This window comes from Diceros bicornis, chromosome 26 (assembly GCF_020826845.1).
Source record: "Diceros bicornis minor isolate mBicDic1 chromosome 26, mDicBic1.mat.cur, whole genome shotgun sequence".
In the NCBI taxonomy this organism is placed as follows: Eukaryota; Metazoa; Chordata; class Mammalia; order Perissodactyla; family Rhinocerotidae; genus Diceros; species Diceros bicornis.
Window position 1 is genome coordinate 48,025,309 of NC_080765.1, and position 18,348 is coordinate 48,043,656.

The 18,348-nt window shown below is 53.5% G+C and overlaps 1 protein-coding gene across 2 annotated transcripts in view; it reads right to left on the reverse strand.

Annotated features, from left to right (window-relative positions):
* Window positions 1-1,157: 1,157 nt before the first annotated feature.
* Window positions 1,158-18,348, reverse strand: part of FAM234A (family with sequence similarity 234 member A) — a 36,041-nt gene continuing 18,850 nt past the window's right edge. For both annotated transcript variants that reach the window (XM_058570507.1, XM_058570506.1), the window contains exons 2-12: window positions 12,993-13,292; window positions 6,961-7,077; window positions 6,429-6,620; window positions 5,230-5,360; window positions 4,695-4,827; window positions 4,265-4,394; window positions 3,793-3,933; window positions 3,392-3,467; window positions 3,023-3,178; window positions 2,394-2,496; window positions 1,158-2,304 (exon numbers count right to left, since the gene is read on the reverse strand). In XM_058570507.1, the coding sequence (XP_058426490.1) occupies window positions 2,093-2,304; window positions 2,394-2,496; window positions 3,023-3,178; window positions 3,392-3,467; window positions 3,793-3,933; window positions 4,265-4,394; window positions 4,695-4,827; window positions 5,230-5,360; window positions 6,429-6,620; window positions 6,961-7,077; window positions 12,993-13,260 (1,659 nt within the window). In that variant the 5' untranslated portion in view covers window positions 13,261-13,292 and the 3' untranslated portion in view covers window positions 1,158-2,092. The remainder of the gene's footprint in view (window positions 2,305-2,393; window positions 2,497-3,022; window positions 3,179-3,391; window positions 3,468-3,792; window positions 3,934-4,264; window positions 4,395-4,694; window positions 4,828-5,229; window positions 5,361-6,428; window positions 6,621-6,960; window positions 7,078-12,992; window positions 13,293-18,348) is intronic.

An 18,348-nucleotide genomic window follows, 5' to 3' on the forward strand; every position in this document is an offset into this window, starting at 1 on the left:
GAGGCCTATGTGCATATGTGCGTGTGGGGTGTGTGTGCATACATGAGTGTGGGGTGTGGGTGTGTGCGTGTGCATGAGGCCTGTGCATACGTGCGTGTGGGGGGTGTGTGCATGAGGCATGCAGTGAGGGAGGTGGTGAAGGACTGCGGGAGGTTAGTGTCACAGGCGGTGGTGTGGAGGGTCCCATGTGCGGGGTCCACAGCAGAGGAAGGGCCCAGCCCTCAGCCCTCAGGCTGAACTCAGGCTCAGACTTGGGCCTGTCTTGGGGGAGACAGCGGGGAATGCTCTTGTGCTCTGGCGGGACAAGGATGCGAGCGCTCCAGGGGACCGTGATGGGGGACTCCTGGTGTTGAGTCCAGGGTCTCCTGGGCCAGTGGTGCCCAAAGGCCTCAGAGTTGTACGGAGCATGGCACAGGCCGGACCCCCAGGCCCCCAAGAGTGATTGTGCACATGGCTGCTTCATTTGTAAGTCCAGGCGCAGGACGCCCACCAGTGAGGACGTCCCCTGGCCCAGCCCCCTAATGCTGCTCACTGTCTCAGGACCCACCGGCGGTCCCTCCCCAGAGCCAGCCCCTCCATCCAGCACTGTGGACCCTGATCTGGACCCCGGGAGGTGCGGGCGTCACTGAGCCCCAGCCCTGCCCGCCCCAGGTGATTTTCACTTGCGGGACTCATCACCACAGCCCCGTTGTGCCGAGGCCGTGTGGGCTGGGTAGCTTTTCACAGGGACCAAGGACCCGCTCTCTGTTCAACCTCAGCCCCCTCATCGCCCCTCCCAGGCCTTCACAAGGAGAAACAGGATGTGGTTCTATCTGTGTGGCTGCAGAACAAGGCTTTTCCTATTTAAATGTCCATAGGAAATTCCTGCAGGATGCTCTGAAACCAGCACCTTCATCACTTTGGTACCCAAAGCCGCATCTCACTGAAGCCCCTGCCCCGGCCCCAGTCCCTCCCCGGCCAGGCGGCAGGGGATGCAGGGGTGCTCCCCTGCCTGTCCCAGGCGGGAGCACACCCACGGCCACGGCTGGGATTCCAGCTTGCTGTGGGAGGGGCCCTCACTCCTCAGCCGCCCTTCCCCCCGACCCAGCAGCACCCCAGCAACAGATCCATTTCGCCCCTTTGGAGCAGACACAAGGCACACACGTGCCCGCGGGGGGTTTTTCAGACAGTGCAAAAACCTTTATTCTGGTTTCTTCCCACGGTGCCCAGGTCGTCAGGCTGCTTTTTTCGTCCGGGCATGGCTGACCGCACAGAGCACCATGGCGGGGCGGGCCTGGGGCGCCACAAGGCACAGAGGTGAGTCCTGCATCGGGTGACACTGACAGCCAGGGCATCCGAGCACCAGGGAGGAGGAGAGGTGCTGGCCACGCCCAGGGGTGCAGGGGCCCCAAGAGACAAGCAGCTCCAGTGTGTATCGGGGGGTGCGTCCTCCTCGGGACATTCACAGCACAGGGAGCCAGATTGGGGGTGCAAACCCTCATGGGGGCATCCATGACCAGCCGGCGGCCTCACAAGCCCCACTGCCCTGTCCTCCCGAGCCCCACTGCCCGCAGGCTGTCAGGACTCTTGAGGGCAAGTCACCAGCAGCCACGCTGGAGTCTTCCCCTCCTGGCAGTGCGAAAGGCCGGGGGAGGGAATTGCCACCCCAGGGCCCTCCACCCTCTGAGCTCTGTGACCCCAGGGGACAGCGCAGAGAAGGAACAGCTCAGATGAGGGGACCGGAGATCTCTGCAGGATGGAACCTGGGCTCTCGCACAGCAGGGGCCTCTCCGGCCAGTAGATGAGGGAGGTGGGGTGCTGCATGGCCGAGCTTGGCCCAAGGTGGCCCGGGGACACCACCGTGAAGGCAGCTGGCCTTGAGCATGAGCCCAGTGGAGCACAGACGGAGGCCCCATGTTCTCATGCGTGCTAGGCAGGAGAGGGGAGAGGCCTGGTGTCCCCGCACCATGCTCGGCCCTGGTATGACGAGGGCCCAGTGGAGGCATCGCCGGGGTCAGGAGTGGGCGAGTGGGCGTGCAGACAGTGCAGGAAGGGCCGACGTCCTGGGGCGTTTAGCTCCAGCAGCTGGAGGCTCTCCTGCGTGCTCTGTGGGCTAGGCCTCGCTCCGGTACCGCAGGCGGGAGAACCGGTCCCTGACGGCCTGGTCACTGTCGGGCCCGCCCTCGGCCAGGCGGACCACCCTGCTGCTTGGGATGAGGTCTCGCACATTGTGCTTGGCCACAGACACCAGGCCGGGGGCGTCCGGGCTGGCCGGGCCCATCAGCAGGAGGCAGGCAGCATGGCGGCTGGGCTCAAACAGGGCCACTGTGGGGGACACGGCTGTCAGGTCTCGGGGAACCAGCCCGAGCAGACCTCAGGGCAGGTGGCTCAGGCCACACCGAGGCCACACTCACCGTGGAAGGTGACGATGTTGGCGGAGACATTGGCCAGCTCCAGCAGGATGCTGGGCAGGGTGGGGTGGAACATGTACAAGCTGTGCTGGGCATCCCTGGGCATCTAGAGCGAGAACCAGCAACGGGGCATGAGGTGACCGGGGCCACAGCCACCTCCACGTCCGGCTGGAGATACCAAGTGGCCAGGAAATGCTGTGCTCACCCCTCACAGGACACTCCTGACAGAGTGACCATGCCCAGAGCCGTGTCCACCGGGATCCCCACCCAGAGTTCCGCGAAATGCCTGCTCTAAGTCTGCACCCACCTTCCGCCCCTCTTCTCCCAACTGACCCTGACCCTTCTCGGGTGTCCTCCAGCTGAACCCTCTGCGCCCTCCCCTGCGCACCCCCACTTCTTCCCAGGTGCCCCTCATCTGCCCCAAGGCAGACCCCAGCCTCGACTTCCCCTGTGGCCTTCCCAGGTCATGCCGCTTCATCCTGCCCACTCTCGAATGGCTTCTCTTTATCTGAGCATGCCCGGTCACCCAGCTAGCTCCTGGGTACCTCAAGGCAGGACCCACGCCTGTCCGCTGGACTCTGGCCCTGGCTCCTGGCATGGGCATGTCCCCTGAGCACCTGCCCTGCCCGTACCATCTGGTTGGTGCCAGTCAGCTCATGGAGGCCCCAGAAGAAGAAGGCCGAGCGGTGGTCTGCAGTGGGCAGGCTGGCGGACTGTGGGTCCCCAGGGAGGCCTGGGAGGGCTTGGCTCCACAGGATGGCCCCGGTGCTGAGTTCCAGGAGCAGGATCTGGGGAGGAGGGGGCAGCGTGTGGGTCTCAGCTGGGGCACGCACAGGCACATGGGCCCCCAGCCCTGCAGGAGCTGCTACTGAGGGCGACCAGGACATCTCACTGAGGCCCCTCTTGTCCCAGCTCAGCCTCCCGGCCACAGCTGTGTGCATTCAGACTAATTTTCCTCCACTGTGAACAAAGCAAGGACCTCAAAAGGAAGGGCAGCCAACCTGTCTGTCAATGCCGGTTCCATTTTCAATGACCACGGCCAAGGTGTCAGGCTTGTAGTGGCCGAGGGTGGGTTTTCTGGAAGGAGAATAGGGCAGGAGAGCTCACACGGGGCCTCTGGGAGGAGACGCCTGGGGACAGGTCCGCTACCCGTCTTCTTTGGCCACACCTGGGTGGGGTGGGGGCTGCCCACGCCAGGGAACTGGACGCGAAGCTGATGCCAGGGGTGTCACCAGCCCCTCTGGCACAGGGCAGCACCAGGTGACAGGCAGGAAGCTTCTGGCAGGAGCTCACGGCCCTCCAGTCCACCCCCCAGGGCCGCGTCCCCAGGGCCACCAGGAGGACAGGCTGGGGGTGCCTGGCTTGCAACAACGGCACGGGTTCCTAGAGAAAGACCCCGTACCTCAGGACCAGGGCTGCGCTGAGCGTCCACCTGGGGGCCAGGTCCTGCCCGTCCAGCAGCTCACAGGCCTCTGAACTCACCAGGAGGAGGTCCTCGCCCGCCTTCCCCGGGACCTTCATCAGGTAGCGGAGGGCTCCCGAGCTAAAGAGGAAGGAGGGACTGGGCTTGGACACGAAGGCGGTAGGAGGCTGGGACCGACCCCCCAGCCAAGTGCTGCCGGGGCTGCATCTCTCAGGTTCCCACAGGACAGCCTGCATTTCTTAGTTCTCTGATTAAAACAAGCCCCTCACGGTGGGAGACGCGGGAGAGCCTACCGTCAGGAACCTGTCTTCTCCCGGTTTTTGCTCGGCTTCTGTTTGCCGACTTTGGCCTCAGGGGACCCAACAGCAAGGCCCTTGTCCCTCCACCTGCCTGACTGCTCCGTGCACCCAGGAGCGGGCCCTGACCTGCAGGATCCGCCGCCCAGACCAACCTGTGCAAAAGCAGCCTGTGGGCGGTGGCATTGAGCCTGTCCTCCCAGAGGGGGTCTGTCTTAAGTGGGCTGTCTCTCCCGGTCACCTTCTCGTAGAGGCCCTTCACAGAGCAGCCACAGAGGGAACTTGCTATTCAAAACACAGAAGAGCCTCAAGTCACTGGGGTCTCTGCCGGGCACCGGGGAGGAGGCGCGCCCACCAGCCCCGCATCCAGGCTATGTGGTGCCCTCCCTGAGCCTCGGGGAGTTGAGACGCGTGGCTTTCTGAGCCTGACGGTCTTAATTCGCAGCCTTGGCATACAGCAGGAGCGGACGAGCCCGGCCGCAGTCCGAGTTCCTCACACTCTGCCTTCTCCGAGGTGCTGGGCTCATCTGAGACCAGCACAGCTTCTGTGGGTGAGGCAGTCCTGGGAAGGCAGACATGACGTACCGCAGGGGAGAAGGACGTAGTGGGCACCTGCCCTGGTGACGTGGAGCAGGGAGCCGCTGGTCCCGTCCACACCGAGGCTGCCTCGGTGGCCGATCTGGTGCCCAGTGCTGCCTGAATAGATGTAGCCATTAACCTGCAGCACACAGGAGGAGAAGGGAGTCAGAATACTCATCTGAGGAGAGACCATTTTGATTGAAGAGTGTCTGATATGGGCGTCTCTGCACGGTGCGCCTGGGAGACACGGCAGCCCCACACCAGCCTGCGGAGCCCCTCACGGTCCTCAGAGCCTCCCCCTGTGCCGCCACAGCACAAACAGGAGGGCACTCTCCCCTCTGACCATTCTTGGGGAGGCCTGGAAGCTGCCGGACAGAGGGCAGAACCTCCCCCAGAGCCGCCCCAGCATGCTGGGTCTGCAGGTGCCAGGAGCGCAGGGCCCTGGGTGCGTCCCCCGAGAGCTGGTCAGACCCGAATTCTGCCCGGGAAGTGGAAGTGGACCGGGGGCAGAAGAGGCCGCGGTGATTCGAGGGGACTGTACCTCCCCTCTCTCCTGGGTGAGGACCAGCAAGTCTGGGACACCGTCAGCATCGACGTCAGGCACCCGGAGCAGAGGGCTCAGGATGGAAGCATTCCCTCCCAAACTGCTGGGATGGCTCCACAGCGTTTCGCCTAAAACCAAGCACACCGTCACTGCGCGCTGGCTGCAAGTCCCCTTCCCCGCAGCCCAGCAGTGGCACAGCTGCTCACGCTCAGACACGGAAATGCGGCCAGCAGGAGGCTACAGCCAGTGCAGGATGCACACTCCACTGAGCACACAGACGCACGCACGGAGACTGGGTGCCGGGGCTCCAGAAGGTCGGGCGGGACTCTGGGAACTGCAGAGCCCCCTCCTATCCGGCTGATATGTGCTTTCTGACATTTGGCTCTAGAACATCTCAGGGCCAACACTGATCCTCGCCACCTGGACAGGGCCTGACCTCGCTGCCTCCCGAGGCCCCTCAGGACCCCTGTGTCCTGCTGGGGTCACAGACAGACCCCCTTCCCCCATGAAGGCCTTTCCCTGTGCCCTGCACACGGGAGGGAGAGAATGAAGGTGCATGTTCATGGACCTAGGGACCATGGGACCTCACCCAGACACAATCTTGTCCACACATTTTTTAGATGGAGTCCTCTCTTCTTAAAACACTTCCAGCCTGATCTTCATTTTCTTCTCTATCCTTAAAAGCATAACTTGTAAGGGAAATGCTAACACCCCCCAAATCTAGTGTTGAGGTGCAGAATTCCTTATGACCTTGGTAAGGTACGAGGGGCCATGCTTGGAGCCTAAACACGCCTATTACATTAAGCGCCCACACATCTATGGCACTGACAGGCCCAGATCTGCCCTGGGGGGCTCCATGCAGGGGCACGGCCTGGCTTGCCCTGGGCGCTGCGGAAGAAGGCTGCCCCATGTACTGCCCAGGAGCCTGCGGCAGCCCAGCTCCTCCTCCTCACCTCTGCTACCCCCAGCAGGCGCTCTGCCATGACCCATGAGCAGGATTTAAACTGGAGGTGACAAGACACAGTGAAGTGTGACATGTCAGAGTAGCTGAGGCACGTGACTGCTAAGTGGTTGCATCCTTACGTGGGGGTTCCCTCCACCCCTGTAACCTCCCGTCCCATCTGGTCACGCTGCCCCTGAGGGCACTGGACCTCCGGTGTGAGGCCCAGGTGAAGCCACCGAGAGAACTGGCCTACCTGTGAATGAGTCGACTGCGACGAGAGAACCGGGTCTGCCCACGAAGATGCAGGCAGAAGATGCCCCGCTGTCCCTTGGCTGGGGGATGGCGCACTCCACGAGAGCCCCGTCCTGGGCTGCGGGCCTCTCCCAGAGCACACTGCCGTTGGCCCCTGACACAGCAGCCACAACGGTGCAGGGAGAGGAAAAGCCTGGGGGAGAGACCCAGCTCTGCGGGCCGTGCATGCCGGCCCCGCACTGCCAGCCCTCCTCCTCACCCCCTGCTCCCAGCCATAGCCCCCACTACAGCTCATTCTCTTTGTCCCTGGGCCCTTGACCCCCCAGAACCATGGGGGCCCTGTGTTCACCACACAGAGGTCAGTAGCCAAGTGCGGTGCCAAGACCAGAGCCTGCCTCCTTGTCTCTTTCTAGTCCTGCTAGGAAGGAAGGGCGAGGTGATAGTTTCCAGAAATTCTACCAACTGCTTCCCTTAAATGCTGGAGAGAGGATTCCTCCTCCAATCCTTCCTTTTTTGGATAAAAACAAAATTACCTTCGTCAGCACAGGATCGGTTGAAATTGTTGCTGCTGTTGGTATTTTTATAAAGAAAGAGAACATCTTGGATCCTGTCCCTGTTTACGTCTTCTGTAGCCAGAAAGTCGTACGTGACTGGAAAAGAAAACCACGGACTATGTTCCTCAGGCCATGCCCGGAGCAAACGCCAGGCCACGTCTGATGCCACCTACTTCTCTGCTCCTTGGGGTTTGGTGCCAGTTAGAACCTGCACCCGTGAGATCACACCACAAGAGCAGGGCCTCTTCCTCCCCGGAGGAGCAGGTTCCCACGCTCTGCAGCACACCAGCAATGCCTCGTGAACACGGTATATGCCGGCATCAGATGTTAACTTTAGGAAGGGACAGCAGGCATCAAGATGGATGTTCTGAAACCTTCTGTTCAGGAATGAATCCTCCCCTACATCAGTTTGGGATTAGAGTCCACATTCCATACTCGGAAAGGTCTGCTCCTTCTTTTCATTCAGGGACTAAAATGATAAACTATACACTTTAAAATGAAACAACAAGGGCCGGCCCCGTGGCTTAGCGGTTAAGTGCGCGCGCTGCGCAACTGGCGGCCCGGGTTTGGATCCCAGGTGCGCACCGACGCACCGCTTCTCCGGCCATGCTGAGGCCGTGTCCCACGTACAGCAACTAGAAGGTTGTGCAACTATGACATACAACTATCTACTGGGGCTTTGGGGGAAAAAAAGGAGGACTGGCAATAGATGTTAGCTCAGAGCCGGTCTTCCTCAGCAAAAAGAGGAGGGTTAGCACGGATGTTAGCTCAGGGCTGATCTTCCTCACAAAGAAAAAAAAAAAGAAGAAGAAGATATCCAAATGACCATAAGCACATGAACAGATGCTCAATCACTAGTAATTAGGGCAATGCAAATCAAAACCATAATGAGACACCATTTCATACTCATTAGGACAGCTCTTATTAAAAAAAAAGAGAGATAGAAAACAAGAGTTGGAGAAACTGGAACCCTTGTGCTTTGCTTGTGGGAACGTAAAATGGTGCAGCCATTGTTGAAGACAGTCTAGCAGTTTCTCAAAGGTTAAAAAAAGAATTAGCGTATGATCCAGCAATTCCATTCTTTGGATATATACCCAAAATAAGGGAAAGTAGGGACTCAAATAGTTACTTGCACATCCACGTTCACAGCAGCTTTATTCACAGTAGCTAAAAGGTGGAAACAACCCAAAAGTCCATCAACAGAAGAATGGATAAACAAAATGTGGTCCATCCATACAATGGAATGTTACTCACCCATAAAAAGGAAGGAAATTCTGACACATGCTACAACATAGATGAAACTTGAGGACGTTATGCTCAGTGAAATTAGCTAGACACAAAAGGACAAATACGATATGATTCCACTTCTATGAGGTCCCTTGAGTCAGGAAATTCATAGAGACAGAGAGTAGATTAGAGGTTACTAAAGGCTGGGGTGGGGGCAGGAGGGAGGAATGGGGAGTCACTATTTGCTGGGTATAGAGTTTCTGTCCGAGATGATTAAAAGTTCTGGAAATAAAATATGTAAAGAACTTATACCACTCAACAACAAAAAAATGAACAACCCATCAAAAAACGGGCAGAGTAGATATGAACAGACATTTTTCCAAAGAAGATATACAGATGGCCAACACGCACATGAAAAGATGTTCAACATCATTAATCATCAGGGAAATGCAAATCAAAACTACAATGAGATATCACCTTACACCCGTCAGAATGGCTACAATTAACAAGACAAGAAATAACAAGTGTTGGAAAGGATGTGGAGAAAAGGGAACCCTCATACACTGCTGGTGGGAATGCAAAGTAGTGCAGCCCCTATGGAAAACAGTATGGAGAGTTCTCAAAAAATTAAAAATAGAAATACCTTACGATCCAGCTATCCCACTGCTGGATGTTTATCCAAAGAACTTGAAATCAACAATCCAAAGAGATTTATGCACCCCTATGTTCATCACAACATTATTCACTATAGCCAAGATGTGGAAGCAACCCAAGTGCCCATCAACTGATGAATGGATAAAGAAGATGTGACATATATATATATATATATATACATATACACACACACACACACACACACACACACACACACACAATGGAATACTACTCAGCCGTAAAAAAAGACAAAATCATCCCATTTGCAACAACATGGATGGACTTTGAGGGTATTATATTAAGCAAAATAAGCCAGACAGAGAAAGACAAACACCGCATGATTTCACTCATATGTGGAAGATAAACAAACACATAGACAAAGAGAACAGATTAGTGGTTACCAGAGGGGAAGGGGGGCGTTGGGGAAAGGGGTAAAGGGGCACGTATGTATGGTGACAGATAAAAATTGAACTATTGGTGGTGAGCATGAGGCAGTCTATACCGAAACTGATAAATAATAATGTACACCTGAAATTACACAATGTTATAAACCATTATGACCTAAATAAAATAACGGGGTGGGGGGAAGAACACACACACACATAAACCTCCTAGTCTAACGAGTTCAACAAGGTCACAAGATAAAAGATCAATATAATAACCAGTAGTATTTCTTTTTCTTTTTTTTTTTTTCGTGAGGAAGATAGCCCTGAGCTGACATCTGCCAATCCTCCTCTTTTTGCTGAGGAAGACTGGCCCTGGGCTAACACTCCCATGCCCATCTTCCTCCACTTTATATGGGACGCCACCACAGCATGGCTTGACAAGCGGTCATTGGTGAGCACCCAGGATCCGAACCCCAGACCACTGCAGCCAAGCACGTGCACTTAACCGCTTGCGCCACCGGGCCGGCCCCAGTAGTATTTCTATATACTGTCAATGCGCAACCTGAAAATTACATTCACAAAACAATTCCTTTCACAGTAGCATCAAAGAGAACATTTTGGAATAAATTTAACAAAAGAAGTGCAACACTTGTACACTGAACACTATAACACATTGTTAAGAGAAATTAAAGATCTGAATAAACAGAGATACACTCCATATACACAGACTGGAAGATTTAATATTGCTAAGATGGCAATTTTACCCAAACTAATCTATAGATTCTACACAATTTCCATTAAAACCCCAGAAAGCCTTTTTATAGAAATTGACAAGCTGATCCTAAAACTTACATAAAAATCCAAAGGACCCAAAAGAACCAAAACAATTTTGAGGAGAAAAGAAAAGAACAAAGTCGGAAGATTTATCCTTCTCTGTGTCAATACTCACTGTAAAGCCGTGATCAAGACAACGTGGCATAAGGACAGACACAGATGGACGGCCCACAACTGACGGCGGACGGAGTGTCAACAAAGGCACCACGGCAAGTGGGTGGAGGAAGATGGTGTCCTCAACAACCAGTGCCGGGACAGCTCGGTGCTGACAGGAAACCCACTAGCCCCTAGACTCAGGAGCTCTGCTGTGGCCCACAGCCAAGGGAGCTGGGCCTGCCCTTTGCCTCTGAGAAAGTCCTGCTGGGAAGGAAGGCTGATGTGCTGGTTTCCAGAAATTCCACCATTTGCTTCCACCAAACACTGTGCACAAAAACTACCTCAAAATGGATGGCAGACCTGAAAAGAAGAGCTAAAACTGTAAAATTTCTAGAAGAAAAAACAGGAAAAATCTTCATGACCATAAATTAGGCAGGGTTCTTATGCCAAAAGCACAATCCATAATAAAAAACAAATAAATTTGACTTCACCAAAATCTAAAACTTTTGTGCTTCAGAAGACACCCTTTGATGTGGCCGGCCTGGTGGCGCAGCGGTTAGGTTCCTGCGTTCCGCTTCTGCCTCCCAGGGTTCCCTGGTTCGGATCCTGGGCGTGGACCTACTCACCGCTCATGAAGCCATGCTGAGGTGGTGTCCCACATAGAAGAGCTACAACTCTACAACTATGATACACAGCTATGTACTGGGGCTTTGGGGAGAAAAGAAAAAAAAGAGGAAGATTGGCAACAGATGACAGCGCAGGGCTAATCTTCCTAAGGAAAAAAAAGATAAAAGACTTGTATCTAGGGGCCGGCCCCGTGGCTTAATGGTGAAGTGCGTGAGCTCCGCTGCTGGCGGCCTGGGTTCAGATCCCCGGCGCGCACCAACGCACCGCTTCTCCGGCCATGCTGAGGCCCGTCCCACATACAGCAACTAGAAGGATGTGCAACTATGACATACAACTATCTACTGGGGCTTTGGGGAAAAATAAATAAATAAATAAAATTTAAAAAAATAAAAAATAAATAAGATTAAAAAAAAAAGACTTGTATCTAGAATATATAAAGGACTTTTATAATTCAATAATAAAACAATCATATTTTTTAAATGAGCAAAAGATTTGAATAGACATTCACCAAAGAAGATGTAAGAACAGCTAATAACCACAAGAAGAGACGCCCAACATCATCAGTCGTTAGGGAAATTCAGATTAGAAACACAGTGAGATCCCACTGCACAGGCACCAGGACAGCTCTCACCAAAAAGACAGAGGACAAGTATGAGCAAGGATGTGGAGAAGCTGGAGTCCCCTCCAGCCCCGCTGCTGCGAATGTCAAGTGTGCCGCTGCTGTGGAAGATAGCCTGGTTGACCCTAGAAAGGTAAACATCAACTTACGAGTTCAACAATTCCACTCCTAGCAATCTACCCGTGAGAGATGACAACACGTCCACACAGAGACTTGTACATAAATGCTCATAGCATGGGGCCGGCCCCGTGGTTTAGCGGTTAAGTGTGTGCGCTCCACTACTGGTGGCCCGGGTTCGGATCCCGGGTGCGCACCAACACACCGCTTCTCCGGCTATGTTGAGGCCGTGTCCCACGTACAGCAACTAGAAGGATGTGCAGCTATGACATACAACTATCTACTGGGGCTTAGGGGAGAAAAAAAGGAGGAGGATTGGCAATAGATGTTAGCTCAGGGCCGGTCTTCCTCAGCAAAAAGAGGAGGATTAGCATGGATGTTAGCTCAGGGCTGATCTTCCTCACAAAATAAATAAATAAATAAATAAATAAATAAATGCTCATAGCAGTATTATCCATAAAAGTCAAAAACTGAAAACCATCCCAGTGTCCACCGACTGATGGATGGATGAACAACGTGGTCTCCCCCTACAGAGGAAGACTATCCGGCAGTAAAAAGGAAGGAGCACGCTACAGCACCGACGGGCTGTTGCCGAGGGAAAGGAGCTGGACTCAAAAGATACACATCATACGGTTTCATCTGCACGAAATAGGCCAGGAAAGGCGAGCTACACAGACAGAAGGCAGACCAGGCCCGCCTGGGCTGGGGAGGGCGGGACTGCCGGGATCTCACAGGGACCACAGAAACGCTCCAACACTGTACGGTGGTGAGAGTTGCACAGTTGCTCTGTAAACTGACTAAAAATCATTGAATTGTAAACTTAAGACAAGTGAATATTATGATATATAAATTACACCTCAATAAATCTGCAAAAAACAAACACAGAAACGTATTACTCCTCCCCCTCAAAATTAAGCACCAAATTCTGAACAGAACTGACCCTAAGTGAGGCTGAAACAAGCCAATCCCTTTACTCCACAGAGGAGCCCTCAGGTGTGCAGAGCAGCACTGGCGGCCATGAGCACCCAGCCCCGCGGAGCTGGCGCCGCTGCCCCAGGCCAGGGCCCCGGCCGCCGCGTGACGGAGGTGGAAGCGCGCTTTACACGGCGGGCGCTCCTCCTTTCACCGCAGCCTCTGTGTCTGTTCTGCCCGTTGGGCTGCTGCATTAAATTTTTTTTAACTAGGAACAGTAACCAAATGGGCCACTTTCCTTTATTGCCCCAAGCCCCTCTTCCTAGAACGGCGGGGCGGCGGGGGCAGGCAGGCCACTCTGCTCCCGAGGCAGTCCCTCAATGTTTCCTTAGAGGCTGCTCTGTCGCTCCCTAAAATTCCAGGAAAACCGCGGACACAGCACCGGCAGCCGCTTCCGGTTGATCCCCCGTCAGACACCTCTAGACGCCGCACACCTGCCACCGCCCCCCACCCCCCGGCACGTGGTGGGAGGCCCGCACCTGCCGTGTTGTAATGGACGCTCCACATGCCCTGGGACGCTGGCCGGTCGGGACACGGGATGATGAAGGAAACCACAAACACCACCAGGAGGCAGAGAAACAGCGAGAGGAAGAACGCCACTGCCCGGCAGCGGGAGAGGCGGGACCACGGCGGCCTGCTGGTCAGGACGTCTGCCTTCTTCGCTCGCTTCTCCAGATCCTCCTGCAGTTTCCTGTCTTCATTCTTCAGGGGGTGGATTTCGGCTTCTAAGTCCTTGCTGTCCGTCATCGTGCGCACATCCCCAAGTTGAACTCCGGTCACTGCGTCAACAAAACAAGAGACAGTCAACAAGCTGCAGTGACAGGCTCTGGGGCGCCGCCGTTTTCAGCCTCTTAGGAGCCTGGCTGCAGCCGTGACCTTGGACATCAGCCCAAGAAATAAAGCTAAATAAATGTTTAGGGTGTCACAGTCTCCGTGTAAGAAGGTCTTTAATTCAGAGAGGCACAGTGGTTGTGCAGAGCAAGCAGGTGAGAAGTATTTTCACCCTCACAGCCCGGGTCTCCTGCCTGCTGACTCTGGGGCAGCCGAGGGGACCGCCGGGCAGAGCTGGGGCCGGGCTGCTGCTGATACACCCACCAGCTAAACATTAACTAAGCCCGAGGCTCACGGTCAGGGCACCTGACCAGCCTTCCGCAGCCTGAACTACAGACGGAAAGGGTAGCCCAGGCAGGAATCGGGAGAAACACCCTTCTCACACGTGGACTCCCTAGAGGGTTCCAGAGCCCAAGGTAGAAGAAGCCTCTGCAGTCCCGGCCTCGCCCCTCACTCACTGGACCGTGCCCTGTGTCCTCATCCGTAAGAGGGAAACCATATCTACTTTAGAAGACTGTTTCAAGGATTAAACCAGCAAATGCATATAAAGCACTTATAACAGCGTCTAACACATATTAAGCACTCAGACGCGAGATTATTATTATTAATAACAAGATAAAATATGCTAGCAGTCACACGGAGGAGGAGGGGACCGCTGTGTACGTGAGTAGTCTGCACACAACTCTGAGCCCTGCCTGCAGGGGCAAGAACACACTCCCCCCTGCCCTGCTCCCCTCCTGCCGGCGGCACTCTGGGTGGGTGTGGTGAGGGAGCCTGGAGCAGCCACCTTGGAAAATAAGATGGAAAACACTTCTGAAGACGATAAAGCCACAGCACAGGACGACGTGGGTCCCTGAGCGCTGGAAACCAGCACCATCAATCCTTGAGTTCTACACTCTTACATGAGAAAGAAACAAACTTCTGTCTTGGGTGAGGCAAGATATTTGTTAGTTTAGTCCTTTTTAAACAGCCAAACCAGTGTCCTAACTAATAGAAAACATACTGAGAGAACGGAAGGGACCGTGTGGGTCTGAGTGAGTTGTAACCCTCCTCTATCCAAAAAGGAAGTCAATCGTTCATGATTCAAATGGGTGAAGGAGGATGCACCAGAGGCGAAATGGAGGCAAGAACCCCAAGAAACAGCTGAGTGCTGGAAGTGGCTCTCTCGAGGGATGGGTTAAGGAAGATGGAAAGAGACAAGAGACTGCTATTTCTTGTATAAACTTTTTACTTTCTGACTTTAACTGTTTTTCTCTAATTATTTAATAAAAATAATTCATTTAAAAGCCTGTGTAGGCTGGCCCCGTGGCTTAGCGGTTAAGTGCGCGTGCTCCGCTGCTGGCGGCCCGGGTTCGGATCCTGGGCGCGCACCGACGCACCGCTTGTCCGGCCATGCTGAGGCTGCGTCCCACATACAGCAACTAGAAAGATGTGCAACTATGACGTACAACTATCTACTGGGGCTTTGTGGGGAAAAAAATAATAAAAAATAATAATAATAAAAGCCTGTGTATACACCACTAGGGTAGCTTTAATAAAAAAAAAATGAAAAATGACAAGTGTAGGGGCATGTGGAGAAATCAGACCCTCACACACTGCTGGGGGGAGTGTAACACGGTGCAGCTGCTGCGCAAACAGTCCAGCTGCTCCTCAGAAGGTTACACACGGAATCACTGCGTGATCCAGCTGTTCCTCTCCTGGATGTACACCTGAGGGAGCCGACTACAGGGACTCACACAAAAACTGGTAAACAAACGTTTATAGCTTCACTATTCATAACAACCCAATGTCCATCAACAGAGGATGGATAAACAAAATGTGGTCCACCCACAAATGGAGTATTATTCAGCAATAAAAAGGAAGGAAGCACCGACACACTACAACATGGAGGGACCCTGAAACTGTTCATGCTCAGTGAAACAACCCAGACACAAAAGGTGACATATTGTATGACTCCATTTATATGAAACGCCCAGCACAGGCAAATCCACAGAGGCAGAAAGCAGACGAGTGGTTGCCTGGGGCTGGTGGGGGTGGGGTGGGGAGTGACTGATCATGGGCACAGGGTTTCCTTTGGGGTGAGGAAAATGGTGGTGATGGTTGCAAACATTGTGAATGTACTAAATGGTACTAATTCATTAATGGTAAATTTTGTTATGTGTATTTTACCACAATTTAAAAAGAAAACAAATCTGTGTGCATTCTCCTTAGTGCCGACACATGAGTTTTAACAGCCTGGAAGTCAGAAAAGGTGCACCTGTCAAAGGTAGAGTTGGACACAGGAAAATCAAACAATGACTCGTGAGCAGGGCCTCCTTAAACCCACGCACCTGACATGGCGGGGGGTGGGGGGGAGCCTTGGGCTGTCTGGAAGACGTAACCAGGGAGCCAGCGACAGAACCCAGATCGGGCCTGCTGGACAGGACAGAACAGAGCCGCTCACCCAGCAGGCCTAACCACCATGTCCCCAGTGAGGGGATGTTTCAAATATTTAAAACACATAAAGGAATTTTTGGCAAAGGAAAGAAAACAGTGAGAAATCAGAACGCTAACACTCTTAATTTTAAAAGCTCTGAGTTCTCTTGCTTAAGAGCTTGAAAACATTGGGCCGCACCCGCCCTCTTCTGTCAGAGCCGGAGCATCTACAGGAGACAGCAGGAAAGCACCCTAAGCCTGTCTGTCCAGAGATGAGGGGCACCCACTCTACATGGCACTATTCATGTCCAGCCCACGACCCTTGTGTCCCAGACCCACTTCTCGGCAGCAGCACCTGCCTAGAGCTGGTCAGCCACTAGCACACCTGGTGACCAGGGCTGGACAGGGCATCTGCTTTCATAAGCCCAGGCGGGTCTGGGGTTGTCAAGTCCTTGGTGAGATGCATCCCAGGCAGCCTGTGACTGCGTTGGGAAGGGGCAGCTGGGCCACGACTCTCAGCCTGGGTTCCACATTAGAACCCCCTGGGGACTTTCACACCCCAATAGATTCGGTCAGCTTCTTGGGGTAGGGGTCCCGGGCAGGAGCAGCTGTTAAAGCTCTCACGGCGGGGCTGGCCTGGTGGCGTAGTGGTTAAGTTTGGCGCACTCTGCTTTGGTGGCCTGGGTTCAGGGGTTCAGATCCCAGGTGCGGACCTGCACCACTCGTCAGCCATGCTGTGGTGGTGACCCACATATAAAGTAGAGGAGGACTGGCACCGACGTTAGCTCAGGGCTAATCTTCCTCAAGGAAAAAAAGAGGAAGATTGGCAACAGATGTTAGCTCAGGGCCACTCTTCCTCAGCAAAAAAAAAAAAGCTCTCCAGGGGACTCCAAGGAACAGCCAAGGGGGGAAGCGCTGGCCAAGAAGTCTGCCCTTCTCTTGTCCTGGTCGCCCCACTTTTGCCAGCAGCTGACTTCTGCCTCTAAGCCCTGAGGTGGGGACTCCATTTCCCCACTCACTGCCAGCCTGGACGAAAGCAGCAGACGGAGGAAGAGCCTCTCCCTTCAACCGAGCTGCCTGAGGCTGCCTTCTGGGCATCCTCGCTGAATTCTCGGCCAGCTTAGCAAAGTACTGTAAATCCAAATGCAGACCCAACCTCGTAAGCCAAACCACGCCCTTTCCTGATCATTCTTTGAATCCCTGAGCTACGTGGCTCCCTAAAGCCAAAGGACAGTGCAGACAGTTATTACTGATGTTGTCTGGGTTTTTATTTTATTTTTATTTATTTTTATTTTTTCACTGAGGAAGACCGGCTCTGAGCTAACATCTATTGCCAATCCTCCTCCTTTTTTTTCCTCCAAAGCCCCAGTAGATAGTTGTATGTCATAGCTGCACATCCTTCTAGTTGCTGTATGTGGGATGCCGCCTCAGCATGGCCGGGGAAGCGGTGTGTCAGTGCGCGCCTGTGATCCGAACCCGGGCCGCCAGTAGCGGAGCGCGCGCACTTAACCACTAAGCCACGGGGCCGGCCCTGGGTTTTTATTTTAAGTCAGCAGTAGACATACACAATACACCGGAACCATGTAGAAGCATAAATCCTCTTGTGGCCCTCAGGCTCAGGACGGGAAGCGTGTTACTAGTTTCTTATGGCTCCTCCAGAAATATTCTGTGCATTGACAAGAATAAAGTGTGTTTTTTAAATGTGACTAGAATAGCCGAGTTATAAATCTGACCTCCAAAAATTAAAGGGAAAATAAGCTCAAAGTATTCTCTTATCTCCACCTCATGGTTTACCTTGCTAAATCAGACCAAATGGCACATCTTACGGCAGGAACAGAGGGAATACTGTCGGTTCCTCAATGACCTGCCTTTGATCTGGAGAGCCCAGCTGAAAGAACAAACATTTCCCCCATGCTGCCGCCCATCTAGGTGATGAGACTTGGAAGCAGAAAGGGAGAAGCCTCTCCAAATGGTCATTAGTCACACAGTCGGGAAGGCAAGCGATCTGCCTGGTCAGCCTCCACGTGCAGGGGGGACGCAGTAAGACACATCTCAGGCGTGGGGAAGACAAACACAAGGGCATCAGGAGAAAGCTCCCATTCTCAGAGGCAGCTCTTCTGAACCAGGCCAGGCCAGGCGGGAGGGCTCAGGACCTCAGACCCAAGACAGCCCTGTGGAGACGACCACACCCTGTGGGCTGACCTGGGCCAGGGTGGCACACTGTACTAAACATTTTTGTGGGAACCAGCATTTCAACGGGCAGACACTGGTTTTTAAAACTGAACCAGCCACCAAGACATTTGCAGAGGTCATAAACTGATCTGAGATCAAAAATAATTTGTGAGAAACTAGTTTAAAATCATCAGTGAGATCCTCACCTCGATCTTAGCTTAGCTTAGTATTTTATTTGTAGAGTGAATCATTTAACTGTAATACCAGTTGAGAATGTTTTTCTAAGTTTTATATCCTATAAAGGAAGGCCTAAAAAACCGTATTGTATAAAATGAAACGCAGCCAACACGCAAAATTCATTTTTACTTCTATTACATAAAAATAATGAGTGCTTACCTAATAAATCACTAGATGGAA